This window comes from Colletotrichum abscissum (genome assembly GCF_030869225.1).
Source record: "Colletotrichum abscissum strain IMI 504890 chromosome Unknown Scaffold_12.1, whole genome shotgun sequence".
In the NCBI taxonomy this organism is placed as follows: domain Eukaryota; kingdom Fungi; phylum Ascomycota; class Sordariomycetes; order Glomerellales; family Glomerellaceae; genus Colletotrichum; species Colletotrichum abscissum.
In genome coordinates this window covers 331939-357588 of record NW_026850010.1, presented here as the reverse complement: position 1 = coordinate 357588, position 25650 = coordinate 331939, and the positions used below count along the sequence as shown (strand labels likewise).

Genomic DNA, 25650 nt, shown 5'->3' with positions numbered 1-25650 from the left:
GGCTTGAGCCCTTCTGCCCATGGCACACCGCACGAGAAACTGAAAAAGACAGAATCGGCTGAGACGGGAAAAGCTTCGTTGCTGACTTGTTCTGATGGGTCCCAGACAAAAGCTTCTGATTGCTGCGGACATTCAGGAACGCTTCCGCGGTGCCTCGAGCACCAAGCTCCCTCAGACCTAGACCTGTCCATGTCTCCGTTGGCCCTTACGCTCTACAAGAGGCGCCGAAGATGAGCAGAAACATTTGTATGCCAGGATGGAGCTGGGAGGCGAGAGAAAATTTCGTGCAAAGTATTACAGAGGTAGGAAAGGTAGAGACGGAGACAAAGGCGGGGAATGGAGGGAGACGGAAGCGATATCGAGTGCTACTAAGAGACATCAAGCAGTCAAAGGAGCCTAGGGGCAGCGCATCAGGGTCGCCCTTCCCTTCATGAATCGGTGCCATTTCAATTTTGCTTTTTTGAATTTTTCTCTCCCTCACCTTTTCATTTTGGGTTTCTTGGTTGCCACTTGTCTTGCTGCTCCTTACTCGTTGCCCTGCCATGTCTTTGTTACGTCGCCCACAGAATCGATGATAGGGCAGCCTTTCTGATGGGCCTCTGTCAAAACGGTTGTTTGCTTCATATCCGTGCCGTTCCTTTCAAAGACACCCTGCCTCGTGGTTGGTTAGCCAGCTCCAGGGCATGGTTTGATACCAAAGCTGTGTATGATGGATACGTTGGCTACGTAGGATTGTGTCTAGACAATTCGGCTCGATTGCACGGGAAGCGGCAGTACACAATACTCGTTTACGCTTACTGCGTAGGTAGGTAGGCTCAAGGGAATCTCGATGGCATCTTGGCCATGTCCTCGTACAATGCGAGAGAGTCCAGTAGTAGAGGATAATCATCGGAGGGAACATCAACTCTCTTCAATTTCGGCGGAGTATAGTGACGGCAGCGGCAGCATCTGTGCATGCCTTCTGGAGAATCATACCGCAAGTACCAGCAAAAATGCGCCACAGAGCACCTCAGCCAGAGCAGGGCGAGCTGGGTACTTCGAATCAAGTAGTCGCAGATGTATCCTCGTACCTGCCCTTTTCATGACTGCGACCGGCCCCCGGCAACAACAAGGCGCATGGGTCCTCACGGGTGGCTGGCTACTTGCAACTACGTACCGACCGTATGACGAGCCATGTACCTAGGTACCTTGCCTTCCTTGCTCCCCCTGCAAACAAGGCACTACTTTCCGGCAGGTGCTTTCTCTCCCAACTTTGGGCCGCTGAGGTCTTTCTGAGACTCTCTCGCTGGGCAGGTCGTAGGCGTCACACGCTAAGAGCCCGCTCCTTACCGACCGGTCTATCCCAGCACACACCACCCGACCGACCTTCTGTCTCTCTCCCCCAAAGCCCAGTCCACCCCCCATTCCCCAATCACCCAGTTGCCAGCACCAACAAGTGCCTTCCTCATCAGCACCGACGCCATCCTTCCATTCACCAGTGCCAGCGCACTCAGCAAATTTTGGCTTACCTTAGGTTTGCACTGACTGACCTTACTGACCTCATTCCCGTCTGGTCTCCCACAACCTCCACCACCACCTCCTCCTCCAGCCGTCTTCGTCTTCGTCTTTTACATCAGACACACCACACACTCCTCTTCTCAACTTACACCACCACACTTGGTTTCTTCCCCCCCTCCAATCCCCTCATTTAGAGCTTCTTACTCTTCGTTGTCAACCCGTATTCTTTTCTACCCAGGAAACATTCTGCGAATCACTCTCACTCTTGTGTTCCTGTCAAACAGCTCCACAGCAGCCCAATCGCCAGTAGCTTAGCACCCCGTCACCCACGAAACCTAGACACGACCGCGCATTCGTCTTGCCTCAAATCGGTCCCAAAGCAACACAACAACAACCACTCAGACGATATCTCCAGATTCCCGACAGGGTCCCTACCTTCCACCCAGAAATCCATCCTATACCACGTCGCATTGTCGAACATCATGATAGGCCTGCTTCCGAACTACGATTGCCGGCTCCCGAGTTAACAATACCCACATTCGATTGGTATGAGGACTAGACGAGGCTCCATTCCCTTTGCTGTCTCACTTGAAAATCCTCGGCCATGGAAAAGACATCCAGCACCAGAAACGGGCCCTCTGACGCAAGCCAGTCACGCATAGAACATACAGAGACGTCCATCACTACCCCCTCAAACAACGCCGCCGAGACCCAACCGCACTCTAAACCATCCTCCGCCACAACCTCGTTAACACCATCACCATACAACTCCCGCGACACCTCCCCGTCACGAAAGGCACAGAAGCCCGTTCACGCGCCCAAATCCGCATCTACCCCCGGCCTGAGGTCGCGCAAAGGCAGCCAACAGGACTTGACTGCAGTACGGACACCCAGGTCCAATACCAATATACCAGGACCAGCGACGTCGTCCAGGACGCTCTCCGCAGCGACAACTCCTACTTTACTCCCGAATTCCCAAGAATCCTTCCTTAGATCTATCAATCCTCAGAAGGCACCCCTCAATACTGAGGTAGCTCAAACGAGAGACAGCCCTCGCTGGCCTGTGTCGCCTCGCTTGCGCTCGCCCCCTCCTCAGCTCAATAAGCCTCACATTCCGCCCACTGCACGAAAAGGCGAGCAGGAAGCCCCGAGGGTGAATCTCACGAAAGCCTCTCCGACTCCACAACCGGACCCCCTCCCTTCCATGTCAGAGAGCGAAACCGACGACTCGCAACTACCATCTGGCGTGCGAACCCCAGTAACCGTCAACGGCTCGACTCTGGAAACAGTACAGGAAGTAAGTTTGCCGAATTCGCCAGGGCAAATGGACTCTACGCTGGAGCAGGTCAACGAGAAGTTGGCCCACGAGGCTGCTGTGAGTGCCGAAAGCCTAGCGACACAAGTGGACAACAATCGCACCATTCGCCTTAGCAGGGGAGCCCTCCAGGCTCACGATAACATGGGCGACAACGGGATACCCAGAGTGCGATCGCAGAGCTCCGCTCCTGCCCCGACGGTCACGCGACAGTCTAGTGTGCTGTCCAACAAGCAAGGCAAGAGCAAAGCAACGGGAGAAGGATCTTCCCTCATAGTCGAGACGGAAACGGTGTCGTCTATTCCCCAGGTGGCATTGGCACCTGCTTCTAAATTGGAAGTCGGCAGCGGCACACTCAGGGCGAAGCCAAGTACCGAGACGATTAGGCCCAAGAAAGACAAGAAGAAGACGAGCCGGAAGCAACCCACGGTCAATTCTGGCAACGGTGAGACACCAGATTCAATTTTGTACTCCTCTAGGACCCTTTGGCATCACCAGCACAGTCTGCGATCAGTGTCTGCAGCAACTGATGCTTTGTAGCCGCTCGGAACAATGTTTTTGGGACCGCGAGCAGAGATGGTGCGCTCTCCGCGGCAGTTCCGATATCGCATCTGAATTTTTCTTTGCAGCTTGCCCGTTATACGAAAATTACCATTTATGAGCAGTTTACTGACTAGACTTCAATCAGCATCCTCCAAAGCAGATATTTTTGAGGCTAAAGTGGCCAGCGCCGTTGACGAGGCGAATACGTCAGACTCAGAGGAAACATTCGTATACGATAGTAACCCCCCGGATGTCGACAGGCGTAGATTTCACTCGCGGACACCTAGCGCTACTTCGATGATTAGCCAGGCCGACAGACCTGGCGGTATGGGGATGCGCTCAATTCATGAGGCTCTGCAAGGCAGCGGCGCCGCCGCTGCAGCCGTCGGGCTGAAGAAGAGCATGAAGTTCGTCAACACGTTTAACAGCAATGGAGCAGAGAGCCTTGGCGTCGATGAAGATGGTAAGGGCAGCGGCAGGAGTGTAGGCCCAGGATCGGGCAGAGGTACGAGTAGGCATCACCACCACAATCACTTTGGTCGCTGGGGGCGACAGCCAGGAAACTCACACCCTTCACTTTTCGACAACGAATCCCTCTTTCCAAATGCTGCTCGATCTAAGCTCTCGGGCAACACCTCGAGACAGTCATCCGGCCCTCCTAGTCCTAGGGTTGCGAGCTCCGCTAGAGGTGGACCTCACGCGCTCGGAAAGCGATCGTCGATTCAGATGGCTCGTTATGATGCAGCCGACGATACTACGACCACTGGCGCTGACGACGAGCGCACCCCATTGATTACGTCCACAGTCAGGTCCTCCAGGAGGAGCAGACGTCAACCTGCGAATTTGCGGAACCTCGAATCACAGACGTACAGGCAGCAGCCATCCTATCTGAATCGATTTGCAGCATGTTTGGTTGTCACTATGATGTTGCTCCTCGTCATTACTGGCGCGATTGGCTTTATGTTCGCGACCTCGCAGCCGCTGACAGACATTCAGTTGGTCTCTGTCAAGAACGTCTTGGCTAGTGACCCAGAATTGATGTTCGACCTAACGGTCAAAGCCCACAATCCCAACATCGTGGTCGTCTCTATCGATCAGGCGAATCTGGAGATATTTGCAAAGTCGCCTCACGCGGGCACCGACTTTGACTGGTGGAAGCGGCCACATGAAGGGGAGTTGGGAGACCCAGACATGCATATTCGAGACGATCCTCCCGATGATCCACCAGACGAAGACAATGCTCCGAACATGCGACTCGGAACCATCATGGAGTTTGATAGCCCGCTATCTTTTGAGGGGTCTTTCTTCAATAAGGGTGTATCAGCATCGACAGGCACCATGAGACTTCATCTTCCAGGCAACCACTCTGCTGGAGGTTCTGAGCGATGGGGTCGTATCATCCAGGATGAATTCGACTTGATCGTCAAAGGTGTCGTCCGTTATTCTCTACCGTTGAGCCAGCGGGTTAGAAGCGCACCAATTTCTGGCAGAACAACAGTCAAGCCAAACTCGGCTAATGACCCTTCTCTCCGACCAAACACAACACTCCCTGGAGAAGTACCTGGTCTTGAACCGTAGGGTATCTCCCTTACTGGAGGTCGGCACATTCGATCATTTTCTTTGTCAACTTGTTCTGTATATTGAGCGTGCATGGCATAGCATAGTATTTCGGGGAAAAGCGGCGTTGAGCGAGGCTTTCCAGCAACAAATGCTTCGGAGCAAAGACAGACAAAAGCGAACTGTATATACTTTTCTTATTGAGAGCATCGCTGACCACGATGACTCTTGTATCTCCAGCTAGCGTTCTCACGCAGCTTTTGTTTCTTGCGTTTGACTTTCTTCATCCAGCCAGACCACGACTTTGGTGGACCACATGCCATTCCTCGGCACAGCAAATCACGGGACAGGACAGCGAAACGCATTCACTTAGGCACAGGACCGTTCTTCATATTGGGGCAAGGATTAGGACATTTGGGTTTTGCGTTGCTTTCTTTATCAGTATGGGAATCTTCTTTGCGACGGCCTTTTTCAGCTCTTGGGTTCATTAGAAAGGGAAAAGTAGCAACTACGCTGTTGTAATTGTAACGAAACTTGACGACCAACAGAGGAGATCAGAAGACAAGGAGTCAGGTCCGCCCACAGAGGTGCGCGACAAAAACAAGAAAGTCAGTTTTGACATGGAGGTTGTGCAGTCTAAGCGAGGTTCGTGATGGACAAGGTAGCCCAGAGCTAGGTAGACAGCTAGAGAATGCCGATACTAGCTCTCCTGAGACTGGACATTCATTTGCCATGAAGCATGCCTACCTGCTATGTATTTACTCCGTCTCATGAGGCCCACACATGTTGGCAATCATGACATGGGCAGAGCCTCAGTTGTTTGGCCACCAGTCAGTCAGCCAGCCAGCCTGCAGATCTGAGGAATGTACAGACTACCCCAAGGCCCTCATCCCATCCCGAAACATGTTTGTGTGCATCTCGCATGACCCTGCCAGCTGGCAGCTCATCAAAAGGACGAGGGCTTTCCCACTGACCGCCTTTACATCACCAAGGGACGATCTGTGGGTAAAAAGTAAACAGATCCCCCAAGCAACGTGGGGTGGGGGGGGGGGGGGGTTAGGGGGGGTTGATGCCCGGGCACCCTGGAAGTTGACCTCTCCGATCGGAGGCGGGCCGGGCCCACCGCAATCCTCTTATCTTTGCTTTTTTGTGCACATCTCTTGTTTGCTTTTTGTGTACTGTGGTACGAAGTGCAAAGGATTGCCCTCGGATTGTTCGTACGTGGTGTGCAGAGTGTGGAGTATGGAACAGAGTATGGAGACTGGCTCTCTCAGTACAGAGCACCCGGCGATGAATATGTCAGATCGGTCAAGACAGAACGAACTTTCTACTGGTGGAGATGGAGGGGGCGGTCACGATGGCACGAGAGACTCATAAGACGAAGAGGGTTATTGAGACTCCTCTGCACCAAATCCTGGCATCCACATCTGATCCACTCGAGATTCTGCGAGTGATTCGGAAACGGGCAACTTGGCCGAGCGGTCTAAGGCGCCAGACTCAAGATAACAGGTTTGTCTAAAAACGACCTACATCTTCCCTGATACCAGGGAGTATTCTGGTCTCGAAAGAGGCGTGAGTTCGAATCTCACAGTTGTCATAAATCTTTTGCGCTCTTTTGCCAATAGAGTGAATTTGTCAGACAACTTGGAGTGTTTACAATGTTCGTACAGTTCCATGGGGGTTTTTACTAGACTAGACTTTGTGCTGCAGGGTTTCCGTCCTTCTCACACTCAAGCGGGCTGGCGAGAATCCAGCTTTGCAAGTGCGATAGCTTACTTACGTCTAGCAAACCTCACTCTAGCCAGAGTCGGTAATGAGAGATGCCCATTTTCACTTCACACGAGACGCGTTTGTGATTTTCTGCCGGGCTCCAGAAGAGCACGTTTTGTGTGAGGCAGTCGGATAAGCTTCGGGACATGCCATCTTGCGTATTCGTGAACACCCCCCGAAATAACGCAAACGACTGAGTGTATTATGCCATTCGCTGGCTGCCCTTCTTCCCGAGTCATATAACACTTCGAGAACAGCATTCGAGGCGCTGATTCCTGCTCGCTTTGGACTAGATACTTCTTCACATTTAAACGTAACTCTCCCACCGATAACAAACAACACACAGATACGCCATGCCCGTCATCACCACAAAGGAGTCTGCTTCGGCCGTCGCCGCGGCCCTCGTGGCCGAGGCCAGCGAGACCAAGCCGGCTTTCCTCGTCGTCTACGCGTCGCACCGCAACGGAAAGTCTTGGTGCGGCGACTGTACCGCCGCGGAGCCGTACATTGAGAAGAAGTTTGGCGGCGGCGAAGAGACCGTCCGGGTTGTTTACGCGGGGCTGCCCGATGAGTGAGTTGAACCTGTTCCTCCCCTGTCACTTTCGATCCCCCCCCTCCCCCTGCTTCGTGTATAATATAGTAATTGCATGGACGAAAGCCGCTCTTTATCCATATCGATGTATCATCTGCGGGAAACCATTCCCTCAGAAAGGAGACTGTTGAAAACGACATTTTTTTGCTGATGATCACTTTCATGGCAGATGGAGAACGAAGGAGAACCCGTGGAGACAGGCGCCGTTCAGCGTGACCAACCTGCCTACTCTCATCAAGGTCTCAGGAGAAAAGGTACGTCATTTGCTGTTTTGTTCCGAAACTCCCCAGTCCCCCCCCTCTTTCTCACGGGGTACGCGATTACTATCCTGCACTCTGTATGAAGAAGACTGGATAGCGGCCTTTACTAATCGATGCAATGATAGAAGTGGGAGAAGCTGGTCGAGGCGGACGTCTACGACCAGAAAAAGCTTGACGCCTTTGTCGGCAGCGGCAGCAGTCGGTTGTAAGCGCTTGGAAAGCACTGATAGCCTATGAATAAAGAATCAAGTGAAAGAGAAAGTGAAGTCAAAACACCAGCATACTCTGGAGCAGGGGTTTTCAAGTCCCCCTATCAGTGAATCACAATAGAGCCAGCAAAGTGCGAAGACGAGATCACGGTAGTATGGAAAGTCTAGACCACTCTCGTGCAAGCAATGGTCCCGTTTCTATGGAAATAGACAGTTGAAGACAGCCTGGAGTATTTCTAGGCTCACCCGGATTTCTGCAATTGAGTAAACAGTTGAGCGAAAATAAGCATATTTCTTGTCCAACGAGAGAATGGGGTCGGGCCCCTACTTCGTATCATCCGATTACTGAAGAGGCTGTCTAGTCGGCCTCCAGAGGGAGTTGTGCCTGTGCATGTGCGTAGTCGGACAGTCTGATGGATGCGAAGAGAGACAAGATAGATGGGGTCACGGTTGAGGTGAAATCTGGAGAGGAAGGGAATGGAGAGCAGGAGGTATTCCTTGGAAGAGCCTGGAGAGGTTGAGATTCTATGAGATTTAGATGACTATCCACCTCCGATGTAATTATTCCTGTCATCTTCAACTTCGAGCTTGATGAGAGACGCACCTGACGATGAACCTCTTAGACAGTCAAGCCTCCTCGCGTGCCAGAAATCTTACAGATCATACAACCTGGTCCGGATCTGCAGGCTACCAGTTCACGACATCACAGATATTGCGAGAGACAAGAAACAAAAGTCTAACTAACGTCAAGCCATCTTAGCATTACTCATGTATCTATCCAACATTGCGTCTAGCCCGGCCATAGCCAAAAGGACTCATACATCCGTAAAGCCATATCGTAGTAGCAGACGCTTGTCATCAAGTTTCCAGCACCCATTCAAGGTAATGCTGCCTGTTCATGATCGAAGAAGAAGCAAAACACCGCCAGGGAAGCTCCCCCTCTCCATGTCAATCATCCACATCGATCTCCAGCAGTCCATACAAATGTCTCTGCCTGCCTCCCTTTCCCCGGTGAAAACTGAAGAGTAGATATAGTGTAGTGTTTAGTACCCAAAATATAAAAAGGCATGAACATATAGCCATAAGAAGAGGAAAGAAGCCAAACAATAATATCCACAAAATGGACAGCGCCTCCAGGCCCAGCATTTCGTCGTACACTACCCGCAAATGCCAACCGAGACCCCGTGTGCATAGAGAAAACCAAGCAGCGCAGATCAGGGGGTATCCCGTCGTGTATCTTTTTTGCTTTCCTTATTCAACAATGCCCAAGTCCGGTACTAAGATGAGGTTGGATAAGAGGGAAGAAATCTATGCGATGCAAAGCAAAGGAGGTCATAAACATAACGGCGTCACTATGTGCCGATTACTCGGGGATGGCTTCGTTGGATCCGGGGGCAGCGGCGCCCTCCTCCTTCTTGCCCCAGCCGGAGGCCCAGCCCATCCAGCTGGATCGCTTATTGTTCTCCTGCTTGGCCTCGTTGTTCTCCTGCACCAGGCGCAGAGGACGGGGCTTGTTGCCAGCAAAAGTGGTCTGCTTCTCGTGGTGAGACCGCGGAGGGGACTGCGAAGGAGGCGTACCAGTGAGGTCGTTGGAGTCGCCGCTGGTGCTCGAGGTCTCGCTGCGCATGCCCGGGAAGTTACCTGCTGTGGGTGCTTGCTGACCGCTGGGTGCCCGCGCGGCTGCATTGGGGTTGCCACCGAAGAAGGTCTGCGACGTTCGCGGAGTACGAGGGGAGCCGAGGGGCGGGGAAATAGGTCCATCCGGTCCCCGGTACATCTGGTTGACGAGGTTAACACCAGTGAACTGCTCGCTCATCGGGCGCGCACGGCGGGTGCTGGAGGAACGGGTCATATTCCCGATAGGAATGCGAGGCGCCGTCTCTGGGTCCGTATGTGCCGAGTTGGCTGGTTGGGCCGATGGCATGTAAGACATGGGCCTTTGTTTGGGCTTGTTCGGGCCGACAGCCATGGTCTTGGCTCGCTGCAATAGCGACGCTCCGGACGCGCCCTCCTTCGGCGGAGCGGGGAGATCTTTGTTGGTGTTTGCAGCCGGCTTGATCTCGGTGGAGGTATCCAAGATGTGCTCGAAATCTTGGTGCTGCAGAAGCCTTTCAATGATCTTGTTGATGTAAAGGGTCAATGCCTTGTTCTGGTCCTTCATGGACTTGAGCTCCGATTCGAGGCGGCGGGAATGCTCGTTGTCGTTACCACCGGCATCTGATGCATCCTCGGACAGCTCATCTGCCAAGCTTGCGCCTCCGGACCGGCCCTCCAGCGCATTGAGCGCATCCTGGTTGGCGGAAACACCCATGTAGCTGAAATCATTCTTAGAGAAATCACCATTGAGCGTCTTCTCCTGGAGAAGCAGTTGGTAGCTCTCGTTATCCTCCATGAGGCGGGCATTGGCCATGCGGGCTTCCATCAGCAGGCGTTCAACCTCCTGCAGTCTGCCGCCACCCTGGTTCTCAGACTCGACCAGCTTGATTTGGGCCTCGGCAAGTTCGAGCCGCAGTGATTCGATCAGCTTATCCTTCTGGAGCAAAAGCTTCGAGTTGTTTCGTGAATCGCTGCGGTTGAGGGACGAAGGAGGGGCGAAACTGCCGTTGTCAACGTTGGGAGATGTTGCTGCTGCTGAAGAATTGTTAGTTTCGGGCCTTCTGGCTTGACAGGGTCAAACTTGCATTGTCTTGAAGGACGGCCCTCCTCATCATTCCGCTGCGACAAGTTGTCCTTCAGTCTTTGGATGATGGTCTGCATCTCCTCCTCTCTGTTGGACATTTCTTCCTTCTCCTTGGTCATGGAGCTTCGCTCGGCCTCGTAGATTGCTTCCATCTCTCGCATCTTCTTGGCGGCATCTCTCTTCTCATTTTTCAGCGACTCAATCTGCTCTTCAGTTTCGTGCACCTTCTCCTCCAGCTTGGAAGACTCCTTGATTGCATCGTCTAATCTCGTCTGCAGCACTTCGACCTGTTTCCTGTACTGATCAGAGGAGATCTCGGCCTTGGAAAGGCGTTCCTTGAGGTCGTCCAATAGCGCAAGGGTTTCGGCTCTCGCAGCCTCCTCGGCCTCAGAACTACCGTTGCCATTGCTGTTGCTCAGGACAGAATCCCGCCTTGTTGCAGCTGCACGAGCGGAAACGGGAGTTCCTGAGCGAGCTGGTGCTCTGCGCGCAGCAGATGCAGCCGTGGGCGTGGAGGATCGCGTTGGCGTTCTCGCAGGAGAAGCAGAAGGGGTTGATGCAGAATCTGTCGAGGAAACGCGACCGACGCCCGCAGCGGGCGGTTTCTTTGCTGTAGCAGCGGACATGGTATCGCGGTGAGGATTTGTTGTGGCGATGATTGTTGTTGCAGTTCGCAGCGGAGGGTTACCTGGGGAAACGGAGGTAAGCGAGGAGACTCGTCGAGAAGGGGAGAAGGGAAAAATAAAAAAGAGTTGGCGGTCAAGGGCAGTGCGGAAAGTTATTTCTGTAGTGACGATGTTCCGTTCCAGAGAGAAGAGGCTATCTCACCAAATGTATGTAGTTGCTTATTCTTGGAACAGGTGACGCGGAACACACAACAGCGGGAAAGTTGTCGATCGTTGGGCTCCCCAGATATGCGAAAGGCAGATGATAGCCAAATAGGAGTGCGGTGCAGAACGGGAGGGTGTGCAGCAGCTTTGCAAGCTTAAGTCAGACGGTGTCAGCTCAGCAGGAAGTGCCTCTCAGACAATGGAAGTACTTTGTGTTCCCAAGTAGACACTTAGGTTGGGTTCCTCTCTTCTTTCGAGGGGAAAGTGCAGCGAGTGTCGGTGTCGGTGTCGGTTGTCCAGTCCACAGGTTGCAGTGAATTTCCGATATTTCGGGGCTGCTCCAGGGGGTCTAATTCGCTAGCCCGTGCAGGAAGGGGAAGACGTGGGCCAACCAGGAAACGAGGAATGGAACGGGAACAATGCTCTTCGCCCTTCCAACCCCGGCGCCACTAAACGTTTTCGCCGGGTTGCGTTGCTTGTTGCTTGAGCACCCTGCAGAGTACAGACTGCAAAAGAGACGGGAATGCCGTGGACGCACTAACTAAGTTTACCTGCGAACGCCTCTGAAGACTGACCGTCATCCAGCAAAGCCTATCCGTAGGTACCTGGGGATAGTCTGCGGGTAGGTCACCGTGGAACTCTCGAGTGGTTTGACACCTTCTTGACGGCGCAAATTAGTGTGGTAGGTCAGGCAACGGAAACCTTCTCTGGCGTGCTATTTTCGATGAATCCTTTCGCTCTTGTTCGGTCCCGTATTGTGTTGCGCTGAGCTGAGACTACACTCGTTGGGATGCGTCCGAGGTAACTCTCGTTTCAGTCCCGTCTCTTGGTCACCCGGTGCTCGAAGCTTGAGTAGATGGCGGGCGATGACGGCAGTGCCAGGCAGTGGCCAGCGCTGCGAATGTGGTGCTGCAGACGCCGTCTCGTCTTTGGTTGAGATGGGATGAATGATAACCTTCTTTGCTGTCTGGTTTCTTTCCGAGTTCTTGGGTCACTCGGGGAGCTGGCTTCTAGACGACCGGTATGAAATAGAGGAATACTAAACACGTTTATAGATCGATTCCAGTGATACCAGCCCATCGCGTTTTCGATAACAATAACACGTAGACCGCAAGAACCATCATGAACGAATAGGATCACAATGCTTTCTGGCTCTCGACTGAAACACCCTCGTTGGGTGTCCAGACAGCCAGGCATTGCCCTTGGTGAGTAGCTCTTGGTCACGTTCGCTTCACTTTAGCCTGTACTCCTGTCGTCTGCTGGTCGACTGTCAGGAGCACTGGTAGTCAGGTACCTGTCAGTAGTAGACAGCCACCAAGCTGTCTTAGCAAGCAAAGCACATGCAACGGATAAGGGTCTCACGCAACCTGCACCCCTATTCTCCCCGTGGTGAGCAGCTGGAAGGCGGAGCCCGTCGATGTTAGTGGGCTCGGCCCGTCTCTGTACCCAGGGATCCCATCGAGTCATTGGACGGCACTCTGCACGAGACCGGCCAGAACTGACCGTGGTGGGAACCTTGAAATTATTCTCATGTTGCCATCAATGCAAAACTTCTGACGGCCTTCCAGATTCAGGTTCAAGGCCCAGAAGCCCTGTCAGATCTCTAGCTAATTTCCTGACCATGAGCCGGTAAAATGGTCAGCATTGGGCTCGACAGACTCGACAACCAGATGCTGATTACCTTCCGAGCACAGGGATGGCGGGGTGGGTAGCCAACTTTATGATTAAAAAGTCCCTTGTGCCGAGGCCGGGTTGAAGTGTGATGTCGGAATAAACATTCACCTGCCAGCAATTAGGGATTATTCAGTATGTCAGTCATAGTCAGTTGCTGTCTCGCCTTTGGCTGCCATCTTGATTTTGGGGCTGGCATATAACAATGCACCTCGTCTTGTCAGATTCCAGCATGGCAAGGAGGTTCGTTGAGTTGTCACGCAATCCAGAAACACCGAATGACATCGTAAAGTGGCTGAGTAACAGGCGAGTCCTTTTTGATTCAAAGTGCCTATGATCTTTCATAAAGTCATGTCCTTGACAATCCCGAGGTATCATAGCGGCATATCCCAAACCGCGATCCCGAATTGCGGGATGCATTTTTTCTTTTCCTTCGACCATATTCCCCAACGCCGTTACCAGCCAGACCGGACTCAATCCACTTAAGCGACCTGGTCGCTGAGGATGTCGGAGTCACCGGCATCGATGATGGCCAAGGTACCACAGCGGAAGAGCTTTCCGACGGCAGTTCCCATCTCGATCTGAAGAGGGGTAGCAAGTTAGCTTTATTCACCCTCCAAAGCCTGAGAGACTTCTTCGCTGGGTTGACCAAGAGACTGGAGGTCTTCGAGATCGGTAGCAAGAGAAGGTCGGGAGCGAGGCAGTGCCAGCTCCCTTCTGTGCGAGAACAACTTACGTTGGTGCCACCGAAGTGGTGAACGGGGACCTTGCTCAACATGGCGTAGTACTCGAGCTCAGACTTGCGGAGAGGAGGAGTGTTGCCAGCAATGAGGACGAGCTTGGCCTTGCCGGTGCGGAGGGTCTTGAGGGTCTCCTTGTATCCCAGCACGATGCGACCAGACTTGACAACAAGAGCAAGCTTGCTACGGGAGGGTTAGACCATGACCAGAGCAAGACGTTTCGGATGCAAGTCAGCATACCTGTTGATGGAGTTCTGGTCCTTCTTCGCCTTCTTAACGGGAGCCATTGCGAATGATTTGTCGGGTGAATTGGCTGGGTGGTTAGGTCTGGTGGTCGCTGGGCGATGAGGCTGGTTGTCGTTCTCAAAGGGAAAAAAAGATCGCGGAGTTTTGGAGTTTATTTTTTCGATTTGTAAGCCCCACACGCCGGGGAGTCACTTCGGCAAGGCGCATCCAATCAACGCTGCGCATTCACCGCGCTCTTAACCCTAAAGTGGATCCCAGCATGGCCACCTGCTCATTCCGCTTTGCTGAGAAATCAATCGTATTGTCCTTGTCTGATCGCAATCGCCGCAACCTATTCAAAAGTGAGTGACGCCCAGGTTCTGGAGACGAATTCCAACCCACCAACTAACCAACACATAGCAGTAACGAGTGATCCCGTGAGATCTCAATACCGTCAAAATGGCCCGTCGTCCCGCTCGTTGCTACCGGTACTGCAAGAACAAGGTGAGCGACTCCTGTCAAACCCTGGACTCCCGCGAATTCCGACATCCCACGAAATCCCGCGCATCGAAAGAGGAGGATCGAAGTACTGCTTGGGAAGAGGCGACACATTGACGGAGAAGTCGGCAACAACTTTTTTCTGATTTTCGACGATCGGAATGACGCACTTGATGAAGTGGCATGGAGGGGATTATCGCAGGCTTGGGAGCAACATACAGACATCGGTCGTCATACTAACTGATCATTTCTTCAGCCGTACCCCAAGTCGCGCTTCAACCGCGGTGTCCCCGACCCCAAGATTCGCATCTTCGATCTTGGCCGCAAGAAGGCGACTGTCGATGACTTCCCTCTCTGCATCCACATGGTCTCCAACGAGTACGAGCAGCTGAGTTCCGAGGCTCTCGAGGCCGCTCGCATTTGCGCCAACAAGTACTTCGTCAAGACCGCCGGAAAGGAGTCTTTCCACCTTCGCGTCCGCGCCCACCCCTTCCACGTCGTCCGTATCAACAAGATGTTGTCTTGCGCCGGTGCCGATAGACTTCAGACTGGTATGCGTGGTGCCTGGGGTAAGCCCAACGGCACTGTCGCCCGTGTCAACATTGGCCAGATCATCATGTCCATCCGTACTCGTGACTCCAGTACGTTATACCCCCCTCTAGAAACCAACGACAAAACGATGTCACTAACACACCAAACAGACAAGGCTGTTGCCCTCGAGGCCCTCCGCCGCTCCCAGTACAAGTTCCCTGGTCGCCAGAAAATCATTATCTCCAAGAACTGGGGCTTCACCCCCCTTCGCCGCGAGGAGTACCTCGAGAAGAAGGCTGCTGGCCGCGTCAAGGTCGATGGTGCCTACGTTCAGTTCCTTGCCAACCACGGCTCCCTCGAGCAGAACATGAAGCGCTTCCCCGATGCTTTCGCCTCTGAGGCTTAAGTTAGTGGTTTCGGCTTTCTTCTGGGATTTGGGTTTCTACGGGCTGGCGTCTAAAGTGGTTGCATGTCAACATGATGAGAGTCATGCCGCGGCAGACTCTAGATAGGAATTCAATCATTGACACTTCACAACATCATGCCTCTATGCTACATGACGAATGGGAACGGGATTATCAACTGCGTACCAGCTTCATGAGTTGGGCTTTAGAAGACGCTTGATGATCGAGCCTAGCGGGAAATAAAAACAGATACCATCCATCATTTTGAGACCTGCAGATGAGCCAAGATACGTGAGGCTGAACCAAGGATGATGTCAACCTGAAATGGTAAGTTTCTAAAGTGACATGCCGTGCCAGACTCTTTAGAGCCCGTGGATCACCCGCAGCAGAGTGTGACACCACGAGGGCGGCGGGCACGGCCTCAGCTGGGCCACGCGGACGAACCCCTCCAACCATCATCTGCTCAGCTTCGCCTAGGATGTCTTGACACTGACAGGAGTCTCTGAGAGGGAACCACCATCTAATTTCACGGAAAAAAAATTAGTGGCGAGGTTTGATGCTGCATGGGATGGAGCCTTTGTGAGGCAAATAGTACGTAATTCATGCTGAGAAATGCACAGAAGAAACGAGAGGAAGGGAAAAAAAATCTTGTCCCTTTTCTCTCGGGGACCCGGAAAGTGACCGTGATCTCGTAAGCGCAACGGCTGAATCAGACACCGTGAGCTGAGAGTCTACGGACACAGGTCCTGAATACATCGTATGGACAAAGTACGCAAGAATAGCATCTTACTTGCGTAACGGCGGTCATGTATCGTAGTATTGGGAGCCAGTGCAGGAACAGCCCGCCAAACCGCCTGAACAGCAGCGCCCTGTCAGAGGTGCAGCAGCAGGTGTAAGCGCAGGGCGAGGGGATGGGTGCGCGCCAGTCAAAGGCCGACATCAGATCTGGGGGCGAAGGGCTGGTTGGTGGGAATGAGATTGGGGTGCAGACACCGACCAACGGTGAACCTGGAACAAGCAGGCGGTCGAGCCGACGGACTCAACTCTCTCAGTAGTAGGACTCAGGAGAGGGACGGTGTGGTGGTGCAGCGTGGGCGGCGATCAGGTCCCACCGAGATCCCAGGTGACCTAAATGACGTTATCGGGATTTCGGATGGTGCTCGGTGTAAGACTTCCTTGGAGGGACGTTGGGATAGGGAGGTAGGTACCGGTCCGCGAAGTTTGAAATGTCTTCCTAGGCTCTAGACTCTCCCGGGTTATTTGGTTGAGGAAACCGGAAAGTACCTTCGGGACCTTCTGACTCCTGAGGGTTTACGACTCGTGAGAGGTTCGAGAAACCTCCCCATCCCCAAGCTTGCTCCGAAAGTCGGCATGAAGGTCGCCAACTACCCGAAAATGAGCGAAAAGAGTCAGTTTTCAGAGCATCCAGAGTGGAATGGGTGACACATTGGACAAAATTTCTCTCCTTTCCCTTACCACTTCCGATGCTGAATGGGGCCCTAGCATATCAAAGTAGACTCGGAGCTGGGAGGGGCATTGATCTCGGTGATAAGCTGTTGGGCGGTTGTCTTCCATTTCGATGGGATTTCCTAGACTTCTGCGACTAGCAAAGAAGGCATCATGGCAAGCATGGATCTGCTTGTTGGTCGGGAACAGATAGCCACCAACGTGACACCAACCCCTCGGTGGCTTTACGTACGAGACAGATGCTATTCTACAGGAAGAACTGGCCAAGGAGAGAATGCTCCATAATTCGTAGTCTCCAGTTTGAAAGGTGTTCTTGGGATGATGTTGGCTCCATCTGCTGGGCGTATCTGCAACCGTCGTGCGAAGCTGGCGGTATGATTTCGACATGCTCCGAGAAATGACACCAACATAACCTGACCTCTCTCTCTATCCCGGCGTGCCCATATCCGCTCTAGAGGCGCCCTAACTTGCGTTTACCAGGGAAGAAAACAAAACAGAGTTCATAGCCCCCCTCCATTCGAGTGTTGCCGCCATGTCTCATCAATCATCATGTCCGCCGCTCAGGGCGCATCTGAACTATTGCATACGGGAAAGGTGTGGCAGACCCTCCACGTAGCCAGTAGACGGCGAGCCAGCCAGTCTCTAAGAGGGCCCTAACGCCATCAGCACCTCATCAGTCAAATCAGCCCAGCTCTCAAGTCTGTCCATGTATGAGGTGTGTGAGTCGGCTGTCACTTTTTGGGCGCTCAGGCATTCTGACACTCTGGGGGAAGCATGGTGGATGGACGTCGTGGTGATCTCTGACCTTCCCTTCAAGTAAACCACCTCAAATCAGGACGGAGGACAAAAAACCAGTAGTCCAAAGCTTGTACCTATTCCCCTCCTCAAAGCTTGCTGAGCGGTTGGAACCTGGGACTTGGGTACCTCTCCAATCCCCACCTTGCGTTTATTTCTTCTTCCTCTTCTCCTATCTGCTCAACCGACAACCGGAATGCCCCAGAGTCATGGATCAAAGTCAAAGGTTCCATGGAGTTGATGTGGTGGTTTTGTCCTTGGATCCCTTGCCCGCCGCACGCGAGCACATCATCCACCCCCATTTCACTCCGACCCTGCGCCATTCACCCGCCTGGCCCCCTTCCAGACTCCAGTAGGTAGCCGTAGTGTACACTTGTGGCTCCTCCAATCTGCCTTTACCTTGGGCTCTCTGTATGTCTCTGTGTCTCTCTGGCTTGAGATTGTAGTCTGAGAATACCGCGCCTGTCCCGCTGTCCCGCCGAGTACGCCCACTTCTTCGGGGTTACTCGTAACGGCGCGCGGTGTAAGGTACATGACCGAAATGGTAGGTATTGTGTACTGAGGTACTTGGCCCGCACCCGCCCTTTTTAGTCGGTGACGCCTTAATCAGTGACAGACCCATTCACCGTCATCCTGTGTGGTCCAGCAGGAGAGATCCACCCCTCACACCCCCCTTATCCTCTTCTTATCATCCATCCCGCTTTCTTGCTTCCTTCCTGTCCGCTGTTGGTTCCAGTAGACTGCTGCCACATATATGCTGTGTGTGGCCTGTATCCGACCACTTCTTGACCTCTTTCCTATTATGAATGCCTGATCGACCTCGACCTTGAAGTCCTTCTCTTCACCGACTTTGGGACGTTGTCAAACGACAAACATACAACACTTGAACTAAACACGCTATTAATACGGGGCGCCGTTATCGAGGCGTCACTGCGACACCGCGACTGGGGGGGCTTATCGTGATTGTTCGCCCATCCTTTATCGGACGAACACAACTCAACTACTTACATACCATTTCGGCTTGTGTTTGTGCCAGATCGACGACTTGGTAACATCACAAACACCATGGCTTTCCATCAACCTACCCGGCGGCCTTCGCAGCAGCGTGCTGCCCGCCCTGTGCAAGAGGAGGATCGCGACATTCCTCAACTCCACGTTCAAGACCCTGCTGCTACCGATGCCTCCCACTCGTGGGTACTCTTCGAACCGGCCGATGACACGACGACAGCTTCTTCCTACCTCAGCGAAGAGGAAGAGTCACTTCCCACACCGGGTCGATCAAGACTCAGTGACATAGGTAGCCTCAACACGTTCCTACACTCGGCCCGCGACACAGAGTCCCGGCAGTCGGGTGTCCTCTCAAGTGCCATCGATGAAGAATCAGTCGAGGACGATGCTGAGCTCGACAGCCTCGACAGCCATCTCCCCGAATTCAGGACGATCCCAAGCCTTTACACACATTCTGCTGGTGCTGCTGGGGCGCAAAGTGTCCCCGTACTCCCCACACATGATGGCCTGGGCTCGTTCAGGCTAGACAACCCAGAGGTCCAGGAGCAGCTCTATGCATTTGAGAGATTCAACCCCAGACATGTACGAAGGCGCCGCGAGAGTCTTGAGCTAGCCCAGCTTGAGATGGAAATAGAGGAGGAGCAAGAGACACACAAGATGCAGAGAATCGAAGCTTGGCGACTGGAGCAGAGTCGCATCTTATTAGAGGAAATTAGTAGGGAGACTAGACGGCGGCGGCAGTCCATGGTCTCAGTCAGGCCAACGGTGACGACAGAAGAGAAGAAGGCCGAGGATGTTGCAAGCTTGAGTGTCATCGGAAATGAAGACGATGCTGACAGCATGGACTGGCACTACGAGTCGACTGACACCCAGGACAATGAGCGGGGCCTGCTCGCCAGGATCACCCACAAGGTTCTCAACGACCTGGGCATCGACGAGAGGTTACTCTCAATCTTGCTCGGAGAACAACTGCCGTCAGACGATGACTTGTCAACAACTCCCAAGACAGGCGCAGATTTATCCAACCCACCCACTCAACAGTCCAATGACTCATCTTGGCAGCTGCGGGCGTTGGATCGTGTCGCAAAAGAGCTTGGCCTGATGGTCAATCAGCTTTCGCCGCATAATCATCCTGGTGCCTTCTCAACTTACACTCGCATGCAGCAAATGCCTATTCCTTACGCAGGCCTGCCAGCTATACCAGAGTCGAGCGCTGATACGGCAATGGCTCCCGTAGCACGAGAAGCATCGACCAAGATGCCTGAATTCCAGCCAACAATGGTTCAACACGCGCGCCCCATCAATATCCCCGCTACCCGGCCCCAGTTGGATCCTCCCGTCACTTTGACTAGGGATGAGTCAACCCCATTGCCTGCTACCTTTACCCAAGAGGAATGGGAGCAAGACTTGGACGTCAACCTCGTCTTCAGGTACTTGCGATCCCGCTTCAGCTCGCGGTCGACGCCTTCATCTACTTTCACAACCGGTACTTCCCATCTTGCCACTTCAAGCACGCCAGATACAGCAGCTAAGGCCGCGCGGGTGCGCCAGCATCACCCGCTCGTCTCCCGGGCCCGACAGGTAGAGCGGAGGACTTTCAAGGCGACGACACCATCTAGCCCCGCCGCTATAAGACACGCCTCCAGCTGTGCGAGTCAAAGTACGCGACGATCGGCGAGACGGAGCAGCGTTTCATCACGGCACTATTGGGATATCGGAGGTTCTATCGGAACGGGATCAGTCATCGCTTCGGTGGGCCCGATGGGCAGCTGGGGCGAAGTCTGAGTAGACGAGATCATCAGCAACAGCCGGGCAGAATCATTCGTCTTATTTCTACTCTCTGCGGCCGGCGGCTACCGGCCATGAACGGGCGTCTGTCTACAATAGATGTATTACTATTTGGGTCAGCGGGAGTTTTTGAGAACTGTCGCTTGTTTGACGGATATTGGGCACAGCATTAGCATATCACATCATGACGAGTAAGAAACTTAGAGTTGCTGAGCATCTACAGATCATATAAACATTATTGAGTTTGCGTAATTGAAACGTCTGGGCTATCCATCTCAAGTTGTTTACTTGCGTGATATCACTGGAGATCAAAGGACTTCGTTTTTCTGATGATACTCTCAGCGGATGATGCGTACACTGAGATATGGACCTATGATTGACGCTTGCCTCAAAGAGCGAGAAAGACGTACCGGCAAAGGAACGAACCAGTCTTCCGGAACTCTGGCCGGTGGACCGGCTAGGCGGCGGCATATGTGGATCCTTGGCCCCGAGCGGGACGGGTCGAGTGACACAATCAAACTTGGCAGCCAAGCCGGAGTACCAACCTACATACGTGCCTACCAGCCTAGTCCACTGTCCGCGGCAGATGGAAGATGAAAGAGAGTCTGCGACAAACCATTCGCGATTCACAAAACTTGTCTCGACTCCGCGAAACGAAGGATCGACAATGGACTATATCCCTCAAGGCTCGTCACATTCTCCACCTTTGACTAGTCAGCGATGCAGATGGGCGCCAGGCTGTGACTCCCATTTCCCAAAATCATGTTCACAGTTTCCTTTCCTGGGGCACACCTCCCCATGCAATAGGGAGAAAAGGGCTTACACTCAGTTTGCAGCCAACGACGCATGGCGAGGCTTGACTCTTGAGATTTGCACAACCTTGACAAACGTCGACCTGAATCTTTTGGATAAGGCTAGTGGGCGATTTTCCCACATGCTGCTTTTGCCTGAAAGCCAGTCATTTGATCAGGGCGCCTCGCGTACAGGGCGGGATCGCCGTGCGGGACCCCGGACGGACGCCTCACAGGTTTGCGAATGGATAGCATCATTGAGCGTCAGCCTAGCGTGGTCTTGTGTGCTTGGTCTGTTCTGCCCATCAAGCGACTAACACCAGGATCTGGAAATCCAGGGTACTGCTGTCTATCCCACGGTCCGTCTGTGTCGTTCACGTCCATCACGTCCATACGTTCTGTCTGCCTTTATCGAGTGCGCAATCAACTAGGTACGCGGGAAACGCATGCTTCGCTGCCTTCTTTGCTGTGCTTTGCCGCCGTCCCCGGACTCTGATCTGTGCTGAAATGTTTGGGAAAAGGAAGGGTTTACGGACAGTGTAGAGTCGATCCAACCGCGTCAAACCAACGATAATGGCTCGGATTCTGTCCTTCCATCTCTGGAATGGAACGGCCATCTTAATCGTTGCTTCTTTGACCCTGCCCCTCCACAATGGCATACCCCTTGCTCAATGCTCATCGTAGTCTCGCGCTTTTCTATAGTGGAGCACGTTGTTTGGAACTAAGAAGCAGGACTGGGGGCTGATCAGAAGGTCGCGGGAAGAGAAACGACTCCTGGTTAATGGTATTAAAAACTGTCACGAGTTATAGCACGCAGCAATGGGTATACGGAGTATAGTAAAAGTAGCTTAACTATTAAAGTAGAAATAGACAAAAGGAAAAGGTCTATATATATAATATCTAAGATAGATACGTAATTTAGTACGTAATAAGAACTTTATAAGGTGCGATTACTATCCCTATTACGTAATATACCCCCCAATTACTACTACTAAGGAGTTATTATACTTAAAATAGAATTTCTAAATACTCTTATAAAGGCCTATTTTAGTTAAATATAAATAAAAAAAAAATAAGTATAAGGGATACGCGTCTTTTAAACTACGTTTATTATAAATATATCCCTTTATCTAAAGTAAATAGAATCCTAACTTAGAATAGTACGTATTATACTATTTCTAGTATATAAATTACTAAGGGCGAGGCTACTTAGTTACTTTACGTATATTTAAATTTTCGTAGCGTTACCTAGCTATTATTTTTTTTCTTTTTTTTAACCTCTTATAATTACTATAAGTACCCCTATTTATTACGCGCGCGCGCCTATATTATTAAATCGTTTACTAATTTTATTTTAAATATAAATATTTAATATATCTAAAAATAATAATAAGTTTTATATAATTTTTATAATACTTCTTATATACGTATTATATAGTTTATTAAGAGTTTAAATAGGTAATAATATTAACGAGCCCCTCTAAGTCGTCTTCCCCCCCTACGACCTCTTATTTACTTACTAAGGCCTAGTTACTAAGCTCTCCCTCCTTAGTTAAGAAGATATTAAGACTACTATTTAAAATACTAAGGACTTTATTAAGTTCGAAGCTCTTTTTAATAATTATAATAAGGGTAATAATAAAGTAAATAGTAATAATAAGAGCTCTAACGGGCTTTTACTTATCCCCCCCTTAGAATTTAAAAATAAGGATAAGACTAGTTTAGATAATAAGCCCTTTAAAAAAGGTATATTATATACTTATTATTTTAAAAGTTCGTATTTAATATTATTTTAAGGTTTAAAAAACGTAAAACTAGCTCTTTTTAGAAGGGTAGTATAAGAGATTAGGCTATAAGTACTTAACTAGCGAGGTTATAATATAAGTATAGGTATATTATAAGACTAAAGCTTATAAAGTCCTTTATAAGGGCTCTACTTCTTAAAAAGTTCTTTTATAATACGAACCGTATACTAGTTACTAAGTTATTAACGTCTTATTACTAACTATATCCTAAATTTATTATAATTACTCCCCCCTTACGTAACTTTAGTCCTTAAAGTTATTATATAATATCTTTTTTTAATATTAATAATAAAGTTATTAACGTCGTTATTCGTAATAGATTCCGTAAAGTATTAATAATATCTTTTTTTATTTAGGAATAAAGTATTACTCCTATCTCCTTATTTAACGGATATTTTATTATTATTATTTAGTAATAGCGCGCTAACTAGTTATTAAGTTAGTAGTATATATTTATAATAAAGTATTTTAATTATTATAATATATAAGAGCCTACTTAGCCTCGCGGTTATTATTATTATTAAGCTATTAAGTATAGTAAAGGATTTTCTTTCCGTTACTAGTTACGTATTTATTTTTTCTTAAGAATTGCGCTGGGCTAGATAAAAAGGGTTTTATAAAGTGTTATTAATTAACTTGTTTTTAGTAACTTTTTACTGCGAACTTAATATTTATTATCCTATTTTATATATACCCTTTTTTTATAACGTTCGAATTTTTTAACTATTTTTACTACCCTTTTAAAATACTTAATAAGCTCTTACGTATTATACTTAGTAAGCTACCTAGCCTATTTAATAAGATATTATAAGTTTCCTTTCTCGCCTTATATTATAACGATTTTTTTAATTTTTTAAACGTCTTACTCGTTTTCTAACTCCGGGAGATTTGCTATTTAGTTACTAACTATTTAGTAATTTCTCTATAGTTTAAGCTAGGAAACTAAGAAAATATTATATATTTTTTAATATTACTTTAGTAGATATATTTAATAAGCCTATTTTCTTACTTTTTTAGTTATTACTACTTTAATATATTTTAGCGCTAGTTTATTATTTTTAAATCGTATATTTTTTATTAATAGGCCGACGACCTCTCTATAATTAAACTCTTTTAGGGTATATTTTTTATTATAATAAGCTACTTAGCTCTTAGAGGCTTATGCTTATACTTACGTAGCCTGGGCCCTAATCTCTTTAATTTTCTAAACCCTTTTTTAAACCCCCTAGACTATGGCCTTATAATTAAGTATATATTTAATATACTTAGGGTAATAGCTATATAGTACTATGTACGGGGATACTTTTATAATAGAGTATTAGCTATTATTATATATAAATTCGGCTTTTTTTAACTACGCTATTTACTTATTTAGTAAGCTTTTAGTATAGATTTTTAAATACTTTTTTAATATTTAATAAGTCCGTTCTATTTAGCCGTCCGTCTATAAGTAATATATAGTAAATAGTTAGTAACGTATTACCCGTTCTTTAGTAAACTTTTTTTAAAATGCGCTTATAAAGAGCTTATTTCTATCTATAATAATACTTTTTAGCGTACTAAACTTATATTCGACCTCTTAGTATAAAATACTTATTATTTATACTACGTTAAGTATTTTAATAGTAAGTAGGAACTTCGCGAACTTTATTATATAATAAATAATAATTAAAATATTATTATACTTTATACTATTATTACGAGCACTCGGTAATAGCCCCGTAATAAAGTTTATAAATATTTTTTAAAATAGATATAAGAGTAATAATAATAACTATAGCTACCCGTACGGCTTATATCTTAAGGTTATAATTCCTAAATAATATTTATAGTTCTTAACGTATTCCTAGATATCTCGTTAAATATTTTCTTAATAGAACTTCTTTTAGATTAACTCGAGAGTTTTCGTAGTTCCTATATAACTTACCCTATAATTATCGTAATATTAATAAAGGATTTTTATTTAAAAAGACTTTACTTAAAGAATAACGAGTCTTTTTTTAAAAAATAGTATACCCTATTTATTAAGCGAATATATTTTTAGCTCGCTAGTTATAGTATAAACTCTTATTAATTATAATATATAGAACTCGTTTTTAGCTTATAGTCCTCTAACGAGCTCTTTAGTTTTTAATAAAAAATAAGAAGCGAATACTATTTTACTCTTTATAAGCTCTTTTATAATAGGACGTAGGATATATTATTTTAGTATAATAACCCTAGCTCTATCTAATTCCTTTTTATTTTTATAAAACTATTAACGAGCGTTTATTAATAATTCTCTTATTTTTTTATTTTAAGTCGTTATAGTAGTAACTATTATTATTTTATTAGTGCGCCCTATAATACGTTATTAATATAGGGGAGAGGGTTTTTTATTTTTAGAGCTAGCTAATATTTAGCCGGGATTATAAAAAAAGGCCTTAACTACTTAAATATATGCCTTAGTAATATTATTTTATTTTTTTAGGCTAATTATTTTTTACTAGACGTTAGGTAGTAATTTATTAATAAGATATAGCTTCTAGGCTAGCGTAGGGAGGACGTTCTTATAAAGTACTTCTTTTTTTATATAGTCTAGCTTCCTAAATAGACTATCCGCTAGGTTCGTTTTTCCTAGCTAGTATTTTAAATTAAAGTTAAATATTAATAGTTTATATACTTACTTTACGAG

General features: G+C 49.1%; 6 protein-coding genes across 6 annotated transcripts; 4 read left to right on the top strand and 2 right to left on the bottom strand.

The window, feature by feature from the left end:
• Positions 1 to 2101: 2101 nt before the first annotated feature.
• CABS01_05884 (phospholipid metabolism enzyme regulator) lies at positions 2102 to 4933 on the top strand (the record flags this gene model as incomplete). The annotated part of the gene is made up of 2 exons (XM_060539252.1): positions 2102 to 3257; positions 3501 to 4933. The coding sequence occupies 2 exons, from the start codon at positions 2102 to 2104 to the stop codon at positions 4931 to 4933; spliced, it is 2589 nt and encodes an 862-aa protein (XP_060404647.1).
• Positions 4934 to 7035: 2102 nt separating this feature from the next.
• Positions 7036 to 7743, top strand: CABS01_05883 (uncharacterized protein; the record flags this gene model as incomplete). The annotated part of the gene is made up of 3 exons (XM_060539251.1): positions 7036 to 7253; positions 7444 to 7528; positions 7660 to 7743. The coding sequence occupies 3 exons, from the start codon at positions 7036 to 7038 to the stop codon at positions 7741 to 7743; spliced, it is 387 nt and encodes a 128-aa protein (XP_060404646.1).
• Positions 7744 to 9106: 1363 nt separating this feature from the next.
• CABS01_05882 (uncharacterized protein) lies at positions 9107 to 11049 on the bottom strand (the record flags this gene model as incomplete). Its single annotated transcript, XM_060539250.1, has 2 exons — positions 9107 to 10374; positions 10440 to 11049. 2 exons carry the CDS (start codon positions 11047 to 11049, stop codon positions 9107 to 9109), a joined length of 1878 nt encoding a protein of 625 aa, XP_060404645.1.
• Positions 11050 to 13406: 2357 nt separating this feature from the next.
• Positions 13407 to 13951, bottom strand: CABS01_05881 (ribosomal protein L7Ae/L30e/S12e/Gadd45 family protein; the record flags this gene model as incomplete). The annotated part of the gene is made up of 3 exons (XM_060539249.1): positions 13407 to 13505; positions 13661 to 13847; positions 13905 to 13951. The coding sequence occupies 3 exons, from the start codon at positions 13949 to 13951 to the stop codon at positions 13407 to 13409; spliced, it is 333 nt and encodes a 110-aa protein (XP_060404644.1).
• Positions 13952 to 14348: 397 nt separating this feature from the next.
• On the top strand, positions 14349 to 15324 carry CABS01_05880 (ribosomal protein L10.e; the record flags this gene model as incomplete). The annotated part of the gene is made up of 3 exons (XM_060539248.1): positions 14349 to 14393; positions 14644 to 15028; positions 15089 to 15324. 3 exons carry the CDS (start codon positions 14349 to 14351, stop codon positions 15322 to 15324), a joined length of 666 nt encoding a protein of 221 aa, XP_060404643.1.
• A 3325-nt stretch (positions 15325 to 18649) lies between these two features.
• Positions 18650 to 20377, top strand: CABS01_05879 (uncharacterized protein; the record flags this gene model as incomplete). Its single annotated transcript, XM_060539247.1, has 1 exon — positions 18650 to 20377. One exon carries the CDS (start codon positions 18650 to 18652, stop codon positions 20375 to 20377), a length of 1728 nt encoding a protein of 575 aa, XP_060404642.1.
• Between the last annotated feature and the right edge of the window lie 5273 nt (positions 20378 to 25650).